The sequence below is a fragment of the Notamacropus eugenii genome, chromosome 1, assembly GCF_028372415.1.
Source record: "Notamacropus eugenii isolate mMacEug1 chromosome 1, mMacEug1.pri_v2, whole genome shotgun sequence".
Classification (NCBI taxonomy): domain Eukaryota; kingdom Metazoa; phylum Chordata; class Mammalia; order Diprotodontia; family Macropodidae; genus Notamacropus; species Notamacropus eugenii.
This window is the reverse complement of record NC_092872.1, coordinates 266351180-266371098: the sequence shown is the minus strand read 5'-3', so window position 1 is coordinate 266371098 and position 19919 is coordinate 266351180. Positions and strand designations below refer to the sequence as shown.

Genomic DNA, 19919 nt, shown 5'->3' with positions numbered 1-19919 from the left:
GAATAGGTGGACTATTGGAGATTTTTTGGGTGACCCTCCAAATAGTCCAGTGGTTATTAAATGCTCAGTAGAATTCATTATCATTAGCTTTAAATTAAACAGGAAATGCTAAATATAATTTAATCTCCTTGAGAGCAGGTTGCCTTTATACACCCAGGCTAGTATACTGACTTGCTCAAATAAACTTAATACTTTTTAAACAAAAACAGCACTTTTATTAGATAAGTGGTAATCCTAAATGAAAGGATGTTTGTCTCAGCTCCAAAGAGATGAGTCACTGCTCTGCATACCAATAGTTTTTTGATAAAACAGTCCAGCTGGGAATATGTGAAACTGGACAATGGAAAAATGGAGCTGGGTTGGAGAGGGAAGGACAGAATAGGGTGGGGAATGGTTGTGTTTGTGTTATAGCTAAGTCATGATGTCAGGGAAGCTAAAGAAATGTTTCAACCTGGTTAAGTTCCTGACAAAAGGAACTTTTGTCACCTGGGTATCTACACAAGATTGTTTTGACTTTTGTTATCACAAGGAGTGAAGTGAACCTGCATATTCCTTCTTTACAGCATTGTTAATATCACACATCTTTTCACTAGTTACCTGAAATATTTTCAATCTTGAATCAGGGTAAGGTTAAATATTACCTGATTTGTTTGTAAAGTAACTGAGTGCTTAGTCACAACTAATTCTAAAAGATTCCTGGTCAATGTTATGTCAGTTAACATAATTGTTTGTAATTCTAAGTAGAATTTAAGTCCTATGAGGTACCTTGCATGTTATGGATGAGTAGCGTCTTCCCCCCTCAAGATGCTTGTCTTTATAGAAACTGTTTCACTTCATTCTTGGAGCTCTGTCTTCCTCTTCTCACCAATGTTATTTAATTCAAATTACTGAGTCATTATTTGAATATACTTATTTCTGACACTATCTAGAGTGATTCTGCTTGAAAAACTGAAAGAAAGAACTCATTTCCTTCTTTTACTTATGCTTTTAAAACTACACATATACATTGACAAGTGTAGCTATTTAACAGTATAAACCAAGATAGAAGAAAATATCAAAGCCCCAGAGTGCAAGATTTAAAAGTTAAGCTTGTGCCTATAAACTTATGCTCTTTGCTGGTTAGCATCACACCAAAAATGTCTAGATTAACTTGAAAATAATATTGATATCTTCCTTGTTTTAATGAACTTTTAACTTAGCTGTATTGTTCAGTGGAAAATCGATATTGAAAACAGCTTGGTTTCATAATTAAAAAGTTTAGTTAATTCTTATTAACTTAGATTTAGTTAATTCTTTAACGTTTTACAAATCACTTTACTCAAAACAATTCTGTGAGGTAGACATGACACAGATTATCCCAGTTTTACAGATGAGAAAATGGAGGTTCAGAGACATTACACAAGACAAGATTTACCAAGGTTCTTATGGAAATTCTCTCAATAAGATTTGAGCCTGGCTTCCTTGACTCTGAATTCTACTCTTTGAAAGGACACTTGACTGGGTGTCAGACGACCCAGAGTTGAAGTCCCAGCACTACCGGGATTCTTTTAATTCTTTGAAGTTTCCATTTCCTTGTCTATAAAATAAGTATGATATTTGTTTACCTCAGTCATTGTGAGAAAAGTGAGTTGTAAAGCAATAAGGGTGTCGCAGAAGTCTTAGTGCAGTTTCAAGCTTTGATAGCTTCAGAAGTATACATGCTATAGACTTTTAAAAAATAACATTAAAAAGTTTTTTTATTTATATTAATAAACCATCGATATATTATTAGGATTTAACATAATCACTCTTGTGCTTTTCAAAGAGGCAGTTTCTGAACTTTGTAAAAAAACCCTTTCATTAGCCTCTGCTCAGTGATCAAAAGGATTGCATTTGTAATCATGCCTTAAGGTCACCCAAAGAATGAGGTTTAATTCACAAATGTTTTGCCATGACTGAGATGGCCACGTGAGAGGACCTCCACCACCAATCCACCCACATGGGAGAGGGGCCAACCAGATTGTTTGGATGCCCTCTTTAGACTGGTTCACCTGATAGCTAGCCTTGACTTTGTAGCTCCTCTGTACCCCCTGTACCTACCTTCTCTTCCTTTCCCATCTGACTGTTGGACTGCTTTCTGCTTCTTAATATTCCTCCCTGGACTGTCTGCTCAGCTCCCTCCCCCTCCTTTCAGCTTTGGCTAGGGTCTTCCCAGTTCAATTGTAAGCTGCTCCAGAGCAGGGACTAGTTTGCTGTCTTTACAGTTTTTCCTGTTTATATTCCTAATGCTTAGCACGGTGCCTGGCACATAATAGGCATATGTGTGTGTATAACAGGTAGTTTAAATTGTAGAACTGTAGGAGTTTTTAAGAATTTAAAACTGTACTTAAGATTTTTGTTATACCCTGTATTATGTGAACTGATGTGAATTTTTTGTTAGATCATTTACTTCATTTTAACATAAGTTTCCTTTTAAGTCTTTAGTAATTGCCATCACTTTATCTTTCTTGCCTGATTCAATACTTTTCCTAATTGTTGGTCTGTTTTTTGGAAGATGTGACAATTTCAGGCATGTTCATTTCTTGAATAGGGTGGAGATCTTTTTTTTTATTCCACCAGCATCTTATGCTAGTCTTTAAATACTTTTTAAAAAATAGGAGCCATTTAGTAATGGATAATTTTTCCAATAACTTTGTGCTCTATGGTTAAGGGTCACAACTTCACTCTTTGTGGATCACCCACAGTGCCTAGTTGTTCATCCTGTGTTTTTGAAGAGGTTCAGTGACATCAAGGATGATATCTTGACTTACTTGTGAATTAAATTTAAGTGATGTAGCTCATTTGTGAAACTAAGTGCAGCTCACTCTCTTCCTAAATCTTTGAAGTCCAGTCGCAGGACCAAAGTCAAGAAGGTAGGCATTGATTTTGAATGTAATGGACTTTGTTGTCTCCGATGTCTGACCAATGATCAAGCTCTAAGCGTTCCCACAGCTTTAACTACCTTCCTGGTAGTTGGTTGGAACATATTGTTCTCATCCACCCATTCTGGCAGGGACAGTCATCATATGCTTGGGGTAGACATCCCCCTAACTCACTAAGGGGTTTGAGGCTTGTCGGTTACCTTCACATGGTTAGTCCATCTTCAGAGACAGTTTACTTAGATGTGGCTGCTGGGCATGCTTCATATAGCTTCTTGGATCCATAGGTGAGAGTTCAGTGCCAGGTAGAGACCAAAGATCTCAACAAGCCCTAACACCAGAGGATTCTAGTCCTCCCAATTCCCCCCATAGTGCCCAGTATAAGGCATAGATACCAAGGTGGCAGCAGCTGCTCAGGGGAAGTAGAGGCCATTTGGCATGGAAGGGGTCAGCTTGGAAGAGGCTAGAGTTGTTTTAGGACTAGAACATTGTTCCTAAGCAAGCTTTGTTTATACTCTTAACAGTGCTGTTGCCCCAGTTGCCCTCTCCCTGAATTTGAACCTTTCTTGTTATGAGACAGTTAACGCAGCTCTGCTCTTGTTTCTCTTCAGTTCAAGTTGTGGTAAACTTTTCCTTAAGTGTTGAAGCTTCCCTTTCTTGTGGTTTGCTAGTTTAAGATTTAAGCATAAAATTTGGTTGGTGTGTCTACTTCTGTGTTTTACATTTCAGGTATTTAGCAACTATTAGGCTTATGTACCAGACTCTGGGCCAGGAACTAGTGATACAAAGACCAAAATGAAACATGTGCTGCTTACCTTCTATCAAGGGAAACCTGCCTAAATTAAGTGTAGCTAAAATATATACAAAGTAAATAAAAGGTCATTTAGTAGAGGGAGACAGTAGCAACCAAGGGGATGGGGAAAAGCCTCATAGGAAGGTGGAGGAAAGGAGGAATTGTGTCACAGGTTTGATGATGCCAGTTTGGGGAAGATTAGGCACAGCTTGTGCTGAGTTTTTGAGTTGGGAGATGAAATGTCATGGATGAGAAGCTGTATGTTGGTTGGCCTATGTAACGTGAAAGGGAGTAATGTAGAAGAGGACTTTGTATTTGATCCTCACTTCAGTAAAAAGCCCCTACTAGAGGTTTTGGGGTGAGTTTGGGGAGTGAGTTTGTCAGATCTATGAAAATGTCACTGGCAGCTGTGTGGAGAAGGGAGAGGCTTGAGGCAGGGATCCCAGTTAAGAGGCTTTTCCAGTAGTTTAGCTGAGAAGTGAGGGCCTGAACTAGGGTGGTGGCTTGTATAATCACAGAAGGGAGGGATGGAAGAAATGTTATGGAGATAAAATATGGGAAGGTGAAGGAGTGTTAATAGTTGAAGATGACTTGGAGGTTGAGAAAGCCTGTATGAGTTGAAGGAGGAGTGGGATCTTTACATCATTCACCTGGGTGATGATCTAATCTAGTCTACTGTGGAATATTCCTTACCCAAAAAAGTCTACTTCATCAAAAACATTCTCAAGTTGGACATAGGTCATTTTCATTAAAATTGTACGTAGAAGAGAAAGGGTAGAAAATTTCTATTCCCACAGTCATGGTGCCATTGGTGTGGAAAGGAAGGGAGAGGAGTTTTGAGAAAGTTTTTAGTTATCTATACACTTTAGCCTTATTTTGCTATAAACTTTATAAACTTTAACTAGCATTATTGATAGTTTAGCATCTTGTTCAGTGACAGTGAAAAACTAAACTTAACACTTTTAATGTTCTTGCTATAATAAAACCAGAAGACAGAAGGAAATTGCTGCGTAATGGAAGGATGTTTTAGCCTTTCTTTGGAGGAAGAAATCAAAAGACTGGTGGAATTGTTTTTATTGTGTATCCAAATGAAACATAATTGCATTGACTCCTTATTGTGGTGGGAACTGGACCCAGTCACTGCACCCAGTCACTGCATTGTTTTGTGTGGTTCTGCCAGTGCCACCACTTCCATATTCTGCATTTTTATGCATCTCTAAATACATCCTAAATGACAGCTGTTTTTTGACTACTACTTGGCTCTCTTGACTCATATTGAACTTTCAGACTTAAAATACTTCCTGTTCCCTACCCCCCAAGATTTTCTTTTGAGATGAACAGCTGTTTTAGTCACACGTCCCTTATCTTGTACTTCTGAAGTTGCTTTTCTGAAACTAGATATTGAACTTTAATATTTATCTTTCAAACTCCACATTCTTGATTTTGCCCTATCATTCTAACCCATCAAGATCTCTTTAAATCTTTCTAGGCTTCTCTTTTCTTATCTGTAACATACAAGGGTTGGATTAGAGCAGGAATTAAAAACTTTTTTGCTGTCATGGACCTCTTCAGCAGGTGGAGGCCTACAGATGCCTCAGAACAATGTTTTTATATTACTTGAAATAATGCTAAATTTTAGTTGGAGGTTAGTGAGAATATGTAATTTGTATCCATCCAAGTCCCTGACCCCTCAAAGTCTCTCCATGGTCCCATAGACCCCAAGTTAATAAGCATTTACAAAGCACCTTTGTACTTAGTGCCAGGCACTGTGCTAAATGTTGGGCTTAAAAAAGAAAGTTGTTCTCCAGGGGCTCCTGGGAAGATGACATGCACACAACTTTGCATGAACAAGATATATACAAGATACAATTGGAGATGCTCTGCAGAAAGAAGACAGTAACATTAAAGGAGATTGGAAAGGGCTTCCTAGAGAAGTAGATTTCTGTGGACTTTGAAGGAAGCCAGGAGGCATAGATGAGGAGGAGAGTGTCAGGCCTGGGGCAGAGTTGGGAGGTGAGGAACAGTAAAGAAGCCAGTGTCATTGGGTTACAGAATAGGATAGGGCTGAGGAAGGTGGGCTCTGAAATAGAAGAAGACTAGCAAGGCAGGAAAGGGGATAGGCTGTGTAGGACTTCAGACAACAAATGGGCTTTATCAAATAACCAGGGACTGTGTGACATGATCAGACCTGCTTAGGAGACCACTTTATCAGCGGAGTGGAGGATGGACTGAAGTGGAGGGAAATGGAGTAGCAGGCCATTGCCATAGTCCATGTGTGATGTAGCACAGGGTGGTGGGCATGTCAGAAAAGAGAAAAGGGGGGAACCCACGAGAAATGTTACCAGTGTGTCATCTTCTGGGACTTGACAGCAGATTGGATGTGAGAGAGTTAGAGGGCGATGCTTAGGTTAGGAACCCAGGGGAGAGAAAAATGGTATTACCCTTGACAGGAAGAGGAAAGTCAGGAGAGGGGGAGGGAAGAAACGGGAAAGTTCAGTTTTGGACACGTTGACCTGAAGATGTCCCATTTGAGATATTTACTAGGCAGTTTTATGTGTGAGACTGAAGGTCAACAGAGAGGTTAGGGGGCTAGGTATTATTAGATTTGAAAATAATCAGCATAAAGCTAATTAAATCCATGAAAGGAACAAAGGAAAAAAGGAAGAGAGGGAGAGAAGAAGGGAGGAGACAAATATGCCTTTAGGTACCAGCACATGCCAAGCACTGTGCTGAGCATATTGCAGATAAATCTCATTTGATCCTCACAACAGCCTGGTAAGGTAGGCGCTATTATGAGCCCCATTTTATAATTGAGAAAATTGATGCAGATAGATGTTCACTGACTTGCAGTAGTATAGAAGGTGCCCGTGACTGAAAGCTCTCGAGGACACCTGTGGGACCACCTGGGCTTAGTGGGTGTGACCTGGGTCAGGATCCATCAGAGGAGGCTGCAGAATGGTCAGAGAAGTAGATGTCCCTTTCCTTTCTAAATCCATGACCCTTACAAAGTGGCAGAGTTGGAACAGGATAGACTGGGGAAGAGTTTTCTTTCATCTCTTTCTTTCTACACCTGTCTCTGTCCAGGTGGAATTTGGCTTTTTTCTTTCATTCACCTTTTGAATAGTGTTGAAGTGGATGGTCTGGCTGTATTAAAAGTTCTTTCAGGACCCAAAACATCCTCTTTACAAAGTACTCAGAAAATTTTTGATACTTATTTACAAACCGAAGTGAGAACAAGTATTTCATGTCACCAAGCATTTAGGTGCCTACTGCCTTATTCTCAGAATTGGGAGAGAGCAGAACTTAAGCGAATGCTAGGCTTGTTCTGCACCTCAGTTAGTAGGAGTTCAACTAGTTAGAACCTGAAGAGGACTCTGGGGAACTGTGGGTGCCCTTGTTATGGAGATGAGGAAACTGAAGATGAGAGAATGAAGAGACCTGGCCAGTATCATAGCTTTTAAGTGCTCTTGACTCTGAGAGGCCCTGTTTCTTCATCTGTAAAATGGAGTTGGACTAGATCTCCAAGGTTCCTTTCAGCCCCTGGTCTATGAGCTGGGGACAACAAAGTGCTTTGTGAAGGCTAAAGGTCAGCAGGGGAGGTTATCAGTGACTGAGGTTTCCCATGAAACTCTGCCCCTGCCTGTCAGTAGGTCATAGATCACTTAACTCTTCTGGGCCTCAATGTTCTCACTTGTAAAGTGAGATTCAATCAGCTAGATAAGAGATCCCAGCTCATTCATAACATTTTAGAGCTGAATGGATCTTAGACATTCGTAACTTGAGGTCTCTGAACTTGGATGGGAAAACATAATGTGTCCTATGTTTTTATATCATGCATTTTAAAATAGTATCCTGAGTAGGAGACCATAGACTTCCCCAGACTACCAAAGAGATCCATGACTTAGAAAAAGTCTAGAACCCACTGACCTAGTCTAGCCTTTCTCATTTTATATATCATCTCTTAAGTTCCTTCCCAGTGCCACTGCCCTCTAATCCCAAAGTGCACTGCTCAGTTCCATAGGATTTATGAATTATGAAAACTTTCTTGAAAATTATTTGATGTATAGCTGAAAGAATACATTTTTTGGTGACAGTTTCATTTTAAGTTTGAGAACCTGTCTGATTAACCCTTTCTTCACACAATTCTTGCTTTCCTCAGTGTGGATCTTCATTCCACAGTCTTAGGAGATTGTTTCATGAGTTAATTGGCTAATGTTCAGTGATGAGTCTGCCACAGCTTCACTGATCTAGTTCTTGGAAAACATAGATTCACCAGACCTGGCACATAGAAAGCGCTTCATAAATTACCTCTGCCCATAATTGGCAGGCCAGGCCAGATCCTACCTCTGCTGCAGCCTTTGAGAACCCAGAATCCTCTCCACATCCTGATTTAGCATTGGTCTAGGACTGTAGGATCCTAGAGCTGGGGTTGCAATGAATCCCTCATTGTACAGATGAGGAGACTGAGGCAGACAAAGGCAAAAGGGATTCTTATCACCTGGGTTAGTATATCTGAAACAGGATTTTTACCCAGGTTTTTCTGATGTCCAAGTCTGGCTCTCTCTGCGCAACACCATGATATTATGGAGCTCCATGGAGAGTTTTAAATGCTAAAAGTCTTTATGTTTAGTGTCCATGAAAACTAAAAACATACTAAATATGGTCTGTGTTGATGCAGTTTTTAGTTTTCCTTTTTTTGGTAACAGCTGAAACGATATCTTCTAACTGTAAATTACCCATCAAATATATAAAATTAGGAATTTTGAAATAGTAACTTGCTAATGTAAAAAGGGATGGGTAGGGCGTGATGGTGCTGTGCTGTAATGAGACTGAGTAGAACATTAAGTTTATACAGAAGCAGAGCCATGTATTTCTCAGGAAGGTCTGATCTGAAGAAATCCTTTTAAATTAGGCAAAAAAGCAGCACTGAACATCTGATAGGTGTATGAGTAATATAATTATCAACTACCAATTGTTTGACAACTAATATTTCAGACCTTTTGGATTTGTCTTCTCTAACTATTTTTGGGGCCATTTTACTTACTTAGTATACCTCTAGTAGTAGGAGGTGAGACAAGTGAATATCATAACATTTTTATTTATTAGTTCACATCTTTGAGGGATAAAACTAATAGTAAGTGATTTGTTACTTATAGATTTCAGTTTACCCTCATTCTCTGATCCTTCCCCCATTAATAACTACTTAATTTTAGAGCTAGACAGAACCTCAGAAACTAGGCTAACTGGTGTCTGAACATTATTCCATTCAACCACATTTCCCTCAAAATGGTCTTTAAGCCTCTGCTCAGAGATTTCCAATGAGAGGAAACCCACTCTCCTTGGAAACCCACTCCACTCTAACTCTGAGTATAAGAAATTTATCCATCTCTGTCCATTTTCTCCCTGTGCTCCCAGTTCTACCTGCCCTGTGGGATGAAGCAGAAAGAAGCCTTAATCCCTCTTGGATATGAAAGCCTCCAGATGCCATAAAGTGACTTCCTATTTTTCTAAGCTCAGTTTCCCCAAATCCCTCAGCCCACCTCCAGTTCTTTCACTGGGCTAGTTACTTAGTGTGGGCCCATTGTACTTTATCAATATTTTTTCTCAAACGTGGTGCTCAGACTTGAATGTGGCCTTGTATTCCCGATGTTCTGAACACGATGTTGTTGCCTCTATTCTTTGCTTGCCCTGAGTTACATCATCAGCAGCCCTCTGACATTTTTGTTTTCCAGGCTCATCAGCAGAGCAGGAAGGCAGACCGGTCATTAGCTGCAGGAAAATACGAAGAGGCCATTTTGTGTCACCAAAAGGCAGCCGGTGAGTGTTCTAGAAGAAATGTTCCCTCGAAATAGCACTTTTGTGCTAGCTTGAGCAGTTTCACTTCCCCTCCAAGTCTTCACAGTCCTTTATTTAGAATGGAAAGAGCATGCTCATCATGGCCTTCACATATAGACTCTCTGATGGAACATTTATTTTTCCACCAGTGGTGATGGCTGTGTACTGATCGGCTTCTTGGACTTGTTCCTTCTTACATGACTGGTCAAAGATTATTGGGGAGTGCCATGGAACCTATCGATGTGTAAAGACAGAAACTGATTGGAGGATGAATGTCACTTCATTCACTATAGCACCCAGGGAGGTGGGCTTGGATTTCAAAGAGTTGACCCTGGGGGCTCTGAAGGTAAATAATTGAACCAGTATTAGCCACTATATCTGCTTTCTCATTTCTGAGAAGAACCCTTAGCATGCATAGCCCAGACACCCCTTTTGGTGGTTCTGAAGTTCACTGTGCTGATTTTTTGTTACATGTTCATGTGTAGAGAAATTAAAGGAAGCAGCCTACCAGTGCTTGTCAGCTTAATTAAGAGACATTACTCAAGTCTGATTAGTAAGTCCCACAAAGATAATTGACTTAGATATGGGGCTGGTTGGTTTTAGTCCTTTTAAGCCACTTAGACTTTATCTATTGCTGTATTGTGGTATTCTAAGTGTAGCAAGTTATTTTGAGTCAAAATAGATAGAATTAGACACCCTCTTGTTTTCTAAAATGATGTGCACAACATAATTCATAATGAGAAGTGGAAATTATTAATCTACAGAAAAGACATTCTGTGGGAAACAAGTTAGGATTTTGAATAACAGTCCAAAGTTAAACCTTTCTCTTAGGATGTGGGAACAGGGGAAACTTAAGAATAATTGGAGGCCATTTCTGAGTAACCACCAAGAGCTCAAAGGTTCTTGGATGGACACATTTAAGAACCCTGGTTCTAGGCTTCCCTACTTTTAGTAACAGGTATAATTTCTTTCCTTAATGCAGAGTGACTAAAATGCCTTCATGGTAAGCAGTCTAATTCCTTGAGAATTTAGTTTGTAAATGAATTGAGACCAGGAATTCATGTTAGTTATGGTTCACCTTAGAAACCTACTGCTGAAAATAAGTGTGAGTGTAACTGATGTAAGGAAACAAGCTGACCAGTAAACAGTGGGGTCAGGAGCAGAAATGCTGTTTAAATTTCACAAAAAAAAGGAGATTACTTTGGTTTATAGGAAAGAAAGGGAAGTTTGAGAGATTCTGGCAAACTCTAAGAAAGAATTTAATAAAATAAAATGGGTGCAGCTGCTGGCGCTCTGATTCCTGGAGGTCACTCTGGCGCTTAGTCAGCAGGACACAACATAAGGCAGCAGCTAGACAGGACCAAAGGGCTTTGGATCTCTAGAGAGATTCCGAGAGGGAGCAGACGAAGGGAGCCAAGCGCACACTGAGCATCTGAAACTTGTTTGACCAACTTTTAGATGAGAAGAGATCTCTGCCTTTCTCTCATCACGTGGTCAGCAGAGGGAGAAGCTGAGGAAAGCTGACAACAATGGGTACATTACATTTCTACTAGAGATCAATGTCCATCATTCATGAGGCAGGTTTTGCTGTGTTTCTGCAACCAGGCTGCACAGTGCTTTGGTAACAGTTTAACAGATTGCTGATATTGCTTTAAAAAACACCAGCAGGATGCCTGAGAATTAGTCCTTCTCGCCTGCCAGTTACCCTAAATATACTTTAAATACTGGGTTTGGGTACCACATTTAGTCAGAATGAGGGGTAGGGAGGAGGATGAGAAGCAGTTTCATTAGACTGTGGGACTAAACAGTTTAGTGTTTGAAACGTGGCTCAGTTCTGTCATGACTGAACCGTGTGACCTTGGACAAAGCATGGGAACATCTCTGGTTTTTTTTCCTTTGTGAAATGAGGGTGTTGAACTGATTCTCAAAATGTTTTTTTCCAACACTGACTCTTAAGTCTATGGTTCATATGAGTCTTTAAACAAAGCTCTGTACAGGACTGGGAGAAAAGCAGGTGTGGATATGGGGTCTGAGTTTGAGTCCTCCCCCTGCCACTTAATGCTTTAGGAAAGTGACTTCTCTCAGTCTCGGTCTCTTCCTTCACAGCAGGAGAGGGTTAGACTTGAGCAGCGCCAAGCTTCCAGCTGTGAAGCCTGGGATTCTGTGAACTTTGGTTAATGGAAGTGGTTTATTTTGAAATATGCTCATCATACTTTCTTCAGAGAGTCTTGTTGATGTTCATTTTTCTTTCTCTGTCCCTTTTCAAAAATTATCACCCTGAGGCTGCTGAACAAATTATATGATGGACTTGAAGTGATTTGTATATTTTTAGGTAGTAAAAATAAGGCTTTGTAGTAGTAATCCTTTCTTCTTGGTTTTCAGTTTTGCTGTTGGGCTTCTCTGATCATGAGGAAGCAATCGTTTATTTTGCATTCCAAATGAATGTGCAGACGGGAAGACTACATCCTTTCAGTTGGATCAGGGGATTTCCTCACTTAAAGTGTCCTTGATTGAATTGTTCTGTCCTTTCAATCCTGCTTCCTAGATTCCAGAGCTGGGGGAGCAGAGAAAAATGTCCAGTCATCTGTTCGGTGCAGATATACTCTGTGGGATGCGAGGCCGTGGGCATTAATGAGGTTGTTGCCAAAACACGGTGCTGCTTTTGAGGGACTTAGCTTTAAGGTTAAGAGGGCAACACACTATTTAGTGCAGCAAGAGAAGTGCATTGAAAAATTACAAAGTGAAGTTTTGGGGGAAAGTTTTCATGGAGGTGGTGACAGGAGAACTGGGTTTTAAAGGGTGGCAGCAGTTCAGGGAGGTCGTTTAAGGCATAAGAATTATGAGCCAAGGCCTCAAGACCAGCGAGCATAAGGGAATGTCCAGGGGGTTAGCTGGGTGATAGAATGTTTGGAGGGGAGTTGTGTGAGGTAACTAGGAAGGTAAGGTAGTTCCAGACTGTGCAAGGCTTTGAGTGAATGATGGGCAAAGAAGGTCAAACTATGTCAGAAGTCAGTAAGAGAGGCTATAAAGTTTTTTGCACAGAGGCATGAATGACCAAATCAGTGTATAAGAATTATTCTGGCACTGATAAGATTAGAGGCATCTTAAAAGTTATCAAATTCATCCTTCTCATTTTATAGATTATAATATTGAGGTCCATTGAAGGTCCAGTGACTTGCCTAAGGTCATATAGATAGTAAATGACAGATCTAGGGGAGTCCAGAGGGCAGAAACACTTTTTCTTTTGTCTTTGTATCTCCCTCCCAGTCAAATACAATGTCTGTGAAACCAAGAGAGGAGGAGAGTATATTTAGTAGGTGGAGATGGATAACAGTGTCAAAAAATTTTAGCAAATTGCAACTGTATTACTTCTAGCATCTCAAGTATAGGAGAGAAGGTAGATGCAGGCACAACCCAGAGTTGAGAGTTGGCAGGGTATGAATAGATGAAAGACAAGAAGGCAGAAGATAAAGGAAGGGTAGAATATAATAGAGCCAAGTCTGAGAGGGCTGACAGTGAAGCCAGAAAAGGAGTGATGGGCTGGGGGATGCCATTGAGGGAAGAGGACACCACATGATGGTGACCACTTGGTAGTTGAGAGCCCAGGAGATTATAAGCAAAAGGGAGAGGTTTCCTGCTGATGATAGTAGAGGTACAACTAGAAAATGACTATCAGGAGATGCAAGTTTAATGAACTTGGAGGCCTGATTGTTTGAGGGGATGTCAGCATGGATGTGGAGGACTCCACATAGAAGAGCAGGGGTTAGGGTGGAGAGGAGAACTATGTAATAATATAGAATTTGAGAAAGTGAACTGGGCCTATATCCCAGAGACCAAAGAAAGAAGAAAAAGTCATAAAATGCAAAACTGTTGATAATGAGTATTTTTGTAGTGCTAAAGGGTACCCATCAATTCAGGAATAAGTGTCTGAGGCCATATCTGAGCTTGGAAAGATGAGACTTCCTGACTCCGGATGTAGCAGTCTATTTACTGCACCACCTAGCTGACATATAAGTAAATGTAGTGGAATGCTATTGTGCTATGAGAAATGATGAAGGGGATGGTTTTGGAGACAATTGTAAAGACTTGTTTGAATTGATGGCAGAGTAAGGTCAAGAGAACAATTGATTCTTTAGCATCAACATTATAAAAATGAACAGTTTTGAAAGACCTAAGAACTCTGATCAATGCAAATGATCAACCATGATTCCAGAGGACTAGTGATGAACACTACCTGTTTCATGAAGAGAGGTGATACACTAAATAAGACGTGCATTTTTGGATATGGCCAATTTGGGAATTTGTTTTACTTAATTGTTCATGTTTGTTACAAGACCTTTGTATTTAATGGAAGATATTAGGGGAGGAGGCAAAGAAAATTATGCTTGATAACTGAAAAAAAGAGTGTCTTGAAGGGTAGTAGAATCTAAAGGAGCAGCAAGGAACTGGATGGATGGATGAGACTCTCCAAGGTCACTGATCAATGGGAGTGAAGGGAGGAGGGTCTGTGATCCGGCATTGGTGAACAAGGATTCAGTGAACACCTCCCCTGTGCCATGTGTTGCAAGGGAATTGAGGGAATCAGCAGCCAGCAATGTAGAGAGTGGCCAGGGGGGAAATGTCTCCCTAGAGCCAGGTTTCCATCACTGCAGGAAAATGGAAAGGGTGTGAGAGCTGGAGGACAAGAAGGAGTTTGTTAATGATAGAGCAGATAGCTTCCATGGGTGCCGTGGAAAGGGTTGAGCAGAGGAGAAAGGGGCTGGTTCAGATACCATCTCCTACAAAAGCCTCCCCGATTCACTTGTTAATGCCCCTCCCATCAAAAAAAATTTACTGGTACAATAGGTTCTTGAAGTCAGAGATCCGTTTTTGGTTTGTCTTTGTATCCTCTTCTCATGGCATGTGCCTGACACACGGGTACTTCATAAGTGCTTTTGGAGTTAAATTAACCCATAGTTCTAGTTCCAGGTCCAGCAGATTGCTTCTTTTTTTTTTTTAAATTATTTTATTTGTTTTCAGTGTCCTACAGTCACTTCCATATATCTTAGATTTTTTTCTCCTCCCTCCCCCTCCTTCCCTATTCCCTCCCCGAGACGGCATACAATTTTGTATAGGTTCTACACATATATTCCTATTAAATGCATTTCCACCTTAGTCATGTTGCATAGAAAAATTAAAATGAATGGGAGAAATCATGAAACAAAACATAATACAAAAGAAAATGGTCAGGCAGATCACTTCTTAACTTCTCGTCTTCTCCACCACAATTGCAGTGAACAGTTCAGGATATGGTAATGGTGTTGTCCCTCATCTCACTGCTCCTCAGATCCCTGTGACTTTGGAGGTAGAGACCTGAGTTAGCTGGTCAGGCTAGACAGTATGGAATGACAGAGCAGTGACTAGGCCTGAGATTCCCAAAGACAAGTGGGAGCAGAGCTCTTTACCTTCTGGGCTCCTTAGTTGTGGAAGGCACACCTGGTACTAAAGCTGCAGGGCATAGCCAACTCTGGAACCAAGTGCTAGAGGTGGCTTAGAGCGGTTGGGATTAAGGGTATAGGAAGAAAGTTTAGCATTAGTGAGCAGTCTGGGTCACCTTTCGTTCCCACCATCTTTTGCGCAAGGCATTTACACAAGTACAACTTTAATATCAATATTTTTCTGACAGTTGATATTATTTGAAATTTATACTTACTTTATTCTTTGCAAAAGTTTTCTTATTAATGTCTCTTTCTTTTTATATAGCATATCTTTCTGAAGCCATGAAGCTGACACAGTCTGAGCAGGTGAGATACTTTACTAATATTTGCCCAAATGTCTGGTTTGACAAATTAGTTTGTAGTTGAGATTTCCTTATAGAGGCCCAGGAACCTCACATCATGTCTGGTTACCTAAACTTGCTGTGTATAAAATAGCATGCCTGGAAACCTTCCGACACTTTCACGTGGGGACATTGATAGGTCCCTTAGGAAGGAGATGGATTTGGAATCGTTTATTCTTGCTGGAAGTTTTGGCATCACATTCTTTTCTGACTATATTTCTCTCCTGCCCAGTGAGCCTCCTTGTTGTGAAGAGTTGAGGAGAGGGATCAGTTCAGCACCACTGTTAGGCTTTTGTTCTCTCCCCCCCAATTTGCATTGCTGTAGGCATTGTGTATTTTGTTTTCCCGATTCTCTGTTTTTTTGCATCAGTTCATTTGCTTCCCAAACTTTTGAATTTTTCATATTCATTGTCCCTTATGGCTCAATTATATTACATTACGTTCATGTAGCACAATTTTATTTCTTAGCAGTTAATGAGTATCTACACTGCTTCCAATTTGCTACCAGAAAAAGTATTCCAACAGCCCCTTTGCAGAAATATGAATTTGTTTGCACTCTGTTTGCTTTTAATTCATTGCCAGATGGCCCAATCTCTGTTGGGAGCATCATTTAGAGTCATTCAGACCTTTGAAATGTTGCTTCCTTGAGCTAAATACACCCTTGCCCAAGGGGAAAGAGGGAGACTGCCATTGTTACATCCTAGATGGACCAAATCCGAGTTTAGAATTGGGAGCTCTTCGTTTTACACATGAAAGAACTGAGAAACTAAGGGGTAAAGGGCGATTCCTAAGTGTACTTCCTTGTCATGTGGTTGTTCTGCCCACTTGGTGAGTCAGAAGTGCCTTCTGTGTCATTTCTTGTGTGCTTGGTGATCCTGCAGGGAAACCCTTCCAAGTTGTAATTTTAAATAGTATTATTGATTGGAATGTTAGTTCCTGGGTCCCATTTATAGTCTTTTGGTTCAAGTGATTTTTTAGTGGAAGCAATGGGCTCCTCCTTTCTATTGCTCCAAACTGAAATGAGTGATTTTAGGATTTCCATTGTCACTGGACTTATGGAGTCACTTCTAACTCTGAGAGGTCCCATTGATCAGTGGTTCTCACAGTCAGTGCTATGGCACAGCTTCCGCTACCCAAATTCTCTCAAATTGAGCTTGCAACCCTTGTCACATGAGCCTTTTGACTCTCCTATGGTGTTGTGATTCCTCCTGGCAAAAATGGTACTGTGCCCTGAGAACCACTATCGTAGACCAGCTTTTGTATTGGTCTTCCCCTTACTGCTTGTCAGCTGGCTGCAGAAGGAAAAGCTTTATCCAAATGGCCCTGAGAAAAACCATCACCCTCAGTTTTAAATGTTGATGGCTAGGGGGATCTTGTCTGCTGGAGCAGATGGCTCTTGTGTGTTTTAAGCACATTGGAAAAAATAGATATACCCAGACATTCTGCATTTATTTGGGAAAGTATATTATTGGAAATATGTTTCTTTCCCTAAATGAATTAATAGCCAGCCTACCTTTCAGCAAAGTTTTCAGGCTTTCTAAATCTTGTTAGGTTTGAAAATTTTTTCTCATTGGTTTTTTGATTACAGAGATCTTATTAAAGTGATTATATTGTAGTTTTCCTTTATGTCACTCCACATTATTACCAGATTAGACCCAAGATTAGGGAATTTGAAAGGAATATTGAGAAGCATTGAAGTGCTTTAGCTTTGTAACTCCTAGAAGTGACCATTTCCCTCTTTTTAGGCTCAGTTATCACTGGAATTACAAAGGGATAGCCACATGAAACAACTCTTGCTTATTCAGGAGAGGTGGAAAAGGGCAAAGCGGGAGGAAAGGTGGAAAGCCCAGCAGACTCCTGATGAAACCCCTCATCTTCTGATGTCAACCAGGCCACTGACTGAGGATGGGTCTGAGGGCCCAAGTGTGCCCAGATCTCAGCAGTTTAGCCCTGCCTCAGTGCCAGGGGTCCTCGACAGGGACCCAGACACTCTTCTTTTTCTCCTTCAGAAGAGAAAAGATCCGACAGAACTGTGTCCTGGCAGCAAAGTTCCCAAAGATGACAAAACAACAATAGAAGAGCAGGCAACCAAGATCGCGGATCTGAAGCGACACGTGGAGTTTCTTGTGGCCGACAACGAAAGATTGAGGAGAGAAAACAAGCAGCTCCGAGCTGAAAAGGCCAAGCTCCAGAAGGCTCCACCTGAGAAGGAATTGGATGTAGATGCTGACTTTGTAGAGAAATCAGAATTATGGAGCCTGCCTCCCTCTGCACAGACTGCCACAGCCTCTTCTCCCTGGCAGGAGTTTGCAGCCAGCACAGGGAAATCCAAGGACATTCCCATCCCCAATCTTCCTCCCTTGGACTTCCCGTCCCCAGAGCTCCCGCTTCTGGAGCTCTCTGAAGATATTCTGAAAGGACTCATGAACAGTTAAATGGAAGGTCACAAGGGGCTAAAACAGTGATGGTGAGGGAGAGGCAGTCATACAGTGAAAACAGCAAAAAGGGAAAACCACGAGGCTAGGGACGGTCCGGGCCAGGTGGAGGCTCACTGGACGGACCAGTGTAGGAGAAAAGGCCTGGCCACGCCGTCCAGAACAGTCACTGTGAAGCACCCAGCACAGCCTCGGGAGAGGCCGGAGCTGAGGAAGCTGGAGGTGGCAAGCTCTGACCTCCTGAGGGTCTCTCTCGATTCAAACCAAATGGTGACCCGGAATCACTTTCTTCAAGCAGCAGTTATTTTCCTTCTCTTAACTTCAGGGTTATGCTATATGTAATAATTAATCTATAATGCCATAAAGGATAATGCAGAATCGAATTAATACAGGAGCCCAAGAGTGGCCTTGTATTGGAAAGATGCTTTCTATCATGCATTGACTGCATGCGTTTTGTTATGCACAATTTATTAATTCTAATGAGGTGTGTCCGTTACATGCCTTCCTAGATGATCCCACATGTGCCACACTTTGCACTCCTCCTAATGTGATGGTAACCTCAAGACTATCAGGAGAAAGGTTTAAATTTCCACTTTATGAAGAAAGGAACCAAATTATTAGTTCTGCTTTTTTTTAAATTATCAGTTTACATAATTAATCAGGGTGCATCATAAGTTTTAACTTTCTGTTTGCTGTATTAAAATGTTATGCATCATTTAAAAAATACCCAAGGAATTATCCCTTTGTTTTGAATGGTGCATGAATGGAAGTAATGCTAGTTGGCAGTATTTGATTGCAAGAAATCAATAAAATAATTGTGTTTTATTACCCTTGTTGAATTTGATTGATAGTTATGACACATCTGGTGCAGCTCCTTCCATCCTTCGTGTCACACACTTAGTGCATCCTTCTAGCTGACACTGCTTTCATCCCCTCGGCTGTGCTAGGTGCAGATTGCTCAGAGTTAGTGACGCTTATCCCTTGGTCCTCTGTTGCTGTTGTTGCCACTACCTTGGGTGAACCAAAGCAGTGTGGTTCAAAGGGATGCCTTGAGAAATCTCCCTGAGCCCAAAAGGGCATCTGGCACTGGGTATGAGTGATCCTCTGTCCCCAGGAAAGCATCCTTCATGTGAGCTGGAGGAGTAGTCACTGCATGTGACCATGTGGACAGATGCTGCTTCCTATGTGCTTCTAGCATTGGCAGCTTTTTACACAGTAAAGCACAGTGTGGACAATAGGATAGCAAAATGAGTCACCCAGAAACTACCACATTTATTTTTCCTCTTGTCCTTTCCCTTCCTCTGAAACCAAAACCTGATCCAGATCTGGGAGGATTGAATGGGGAAGGCAGAAGGTTCATAATGGAGTGTCTCACATCAAGCCTTTAATAAAGCATGCTTTCTCAGTAATGAAGAAAATGGTGAGGACAGAAGAGCCACCTCTTAGCCAGAACTAATCCAGACCCCGGGGATTCATCAGGCTTGTGATCTGTACCCTAATATGGCAGCCCTAATATGGTTTCTAGACCCTTTGGCCAAGGCAGGTATAGCTTTAACCTCCCCACTGTGAGCCTCAGCCTTCACGGAGGCTTTTCCAGGCAGGTAAGTATTTGAGCTCCTGCTACATATCTGCAGCACTTGATTGTTCTCACAAACTTTAGAGCTGAAGACACCCCGCATTCAGCCCATTAACAGTCCCAAGAATTGGGAAATATTTAATGAAATAATGCAGTAAAACACAAGAGTATTTCATTTGGAAGCTAAATTACTACACAGCCTTCAGTGATCCTTCTATGGATTAGTGGACCCCATTTCTTTTTGGGTTTGACGCCTTTGCCTCAAGAATACATCTAACTCTTTCATTGTGCAGGTAAATTAAGAGATCCCCAGAGAGGTTACATAATTTACCACACTCAGGTAATATAGGCAAACCCTTGGAGGATCTAATTGAAGGCTTGCTTGATGTCTAACTATCAGAAGGTTGTTATCTAGTTAATATCCCTCCCTCCCTCCTCTTCCTGTCCCTCTCAATAGCCCTAAATGCCAAGTAAATTTAACCAAATTATTATTCTCCCTACTTTGTGGTTTGTATGGCTCTTTTGAGTACATAGGACCCAAGGGATCCTGAAAAGCTGAGAATGA

At 41.1% G+C, this 19919-nt stretch overlaps 1 protein-coding gene across 2 annotated transcripts in view; it reads left to right on the top strand.

Annotated features, from left to right (window-relative positions):
• NRBF2 (nuclear receptor binding factor 2) overlaps positions 1–18606 on the top strand; it is a 29680-nt gene extending 11074 nt beyond the window's left edge. Inside the window, exons 2-5 of one of the 2 annotated variants that reach the window (XM_072628852.1) lie at positions 9423–9507; positions 9675–9871; positions 15268–15308; positions 17089–18606. In XM_072628852.1, the coding sequence (XP_072484953.1) occupies positions 15285–15308; positions 17089–17778 (714 nt within the window). In that variant the 5' untranslated portion in view covers positions 9423–9507; positions 9675–9871; positions 15268–15284 and the 3' untranslated portion in view covers positions 17779–18606. The remainder of the gene's footprint in view (positions 1–9422; positions 9508–9674; positions 9872–15267; positions 15309–17088) is intronic. The other variant, XM_072628851.1, reaches the window with a different exon arrangement.
• Positions 18607–19919: the final 1313 nt, after the last annotated feature.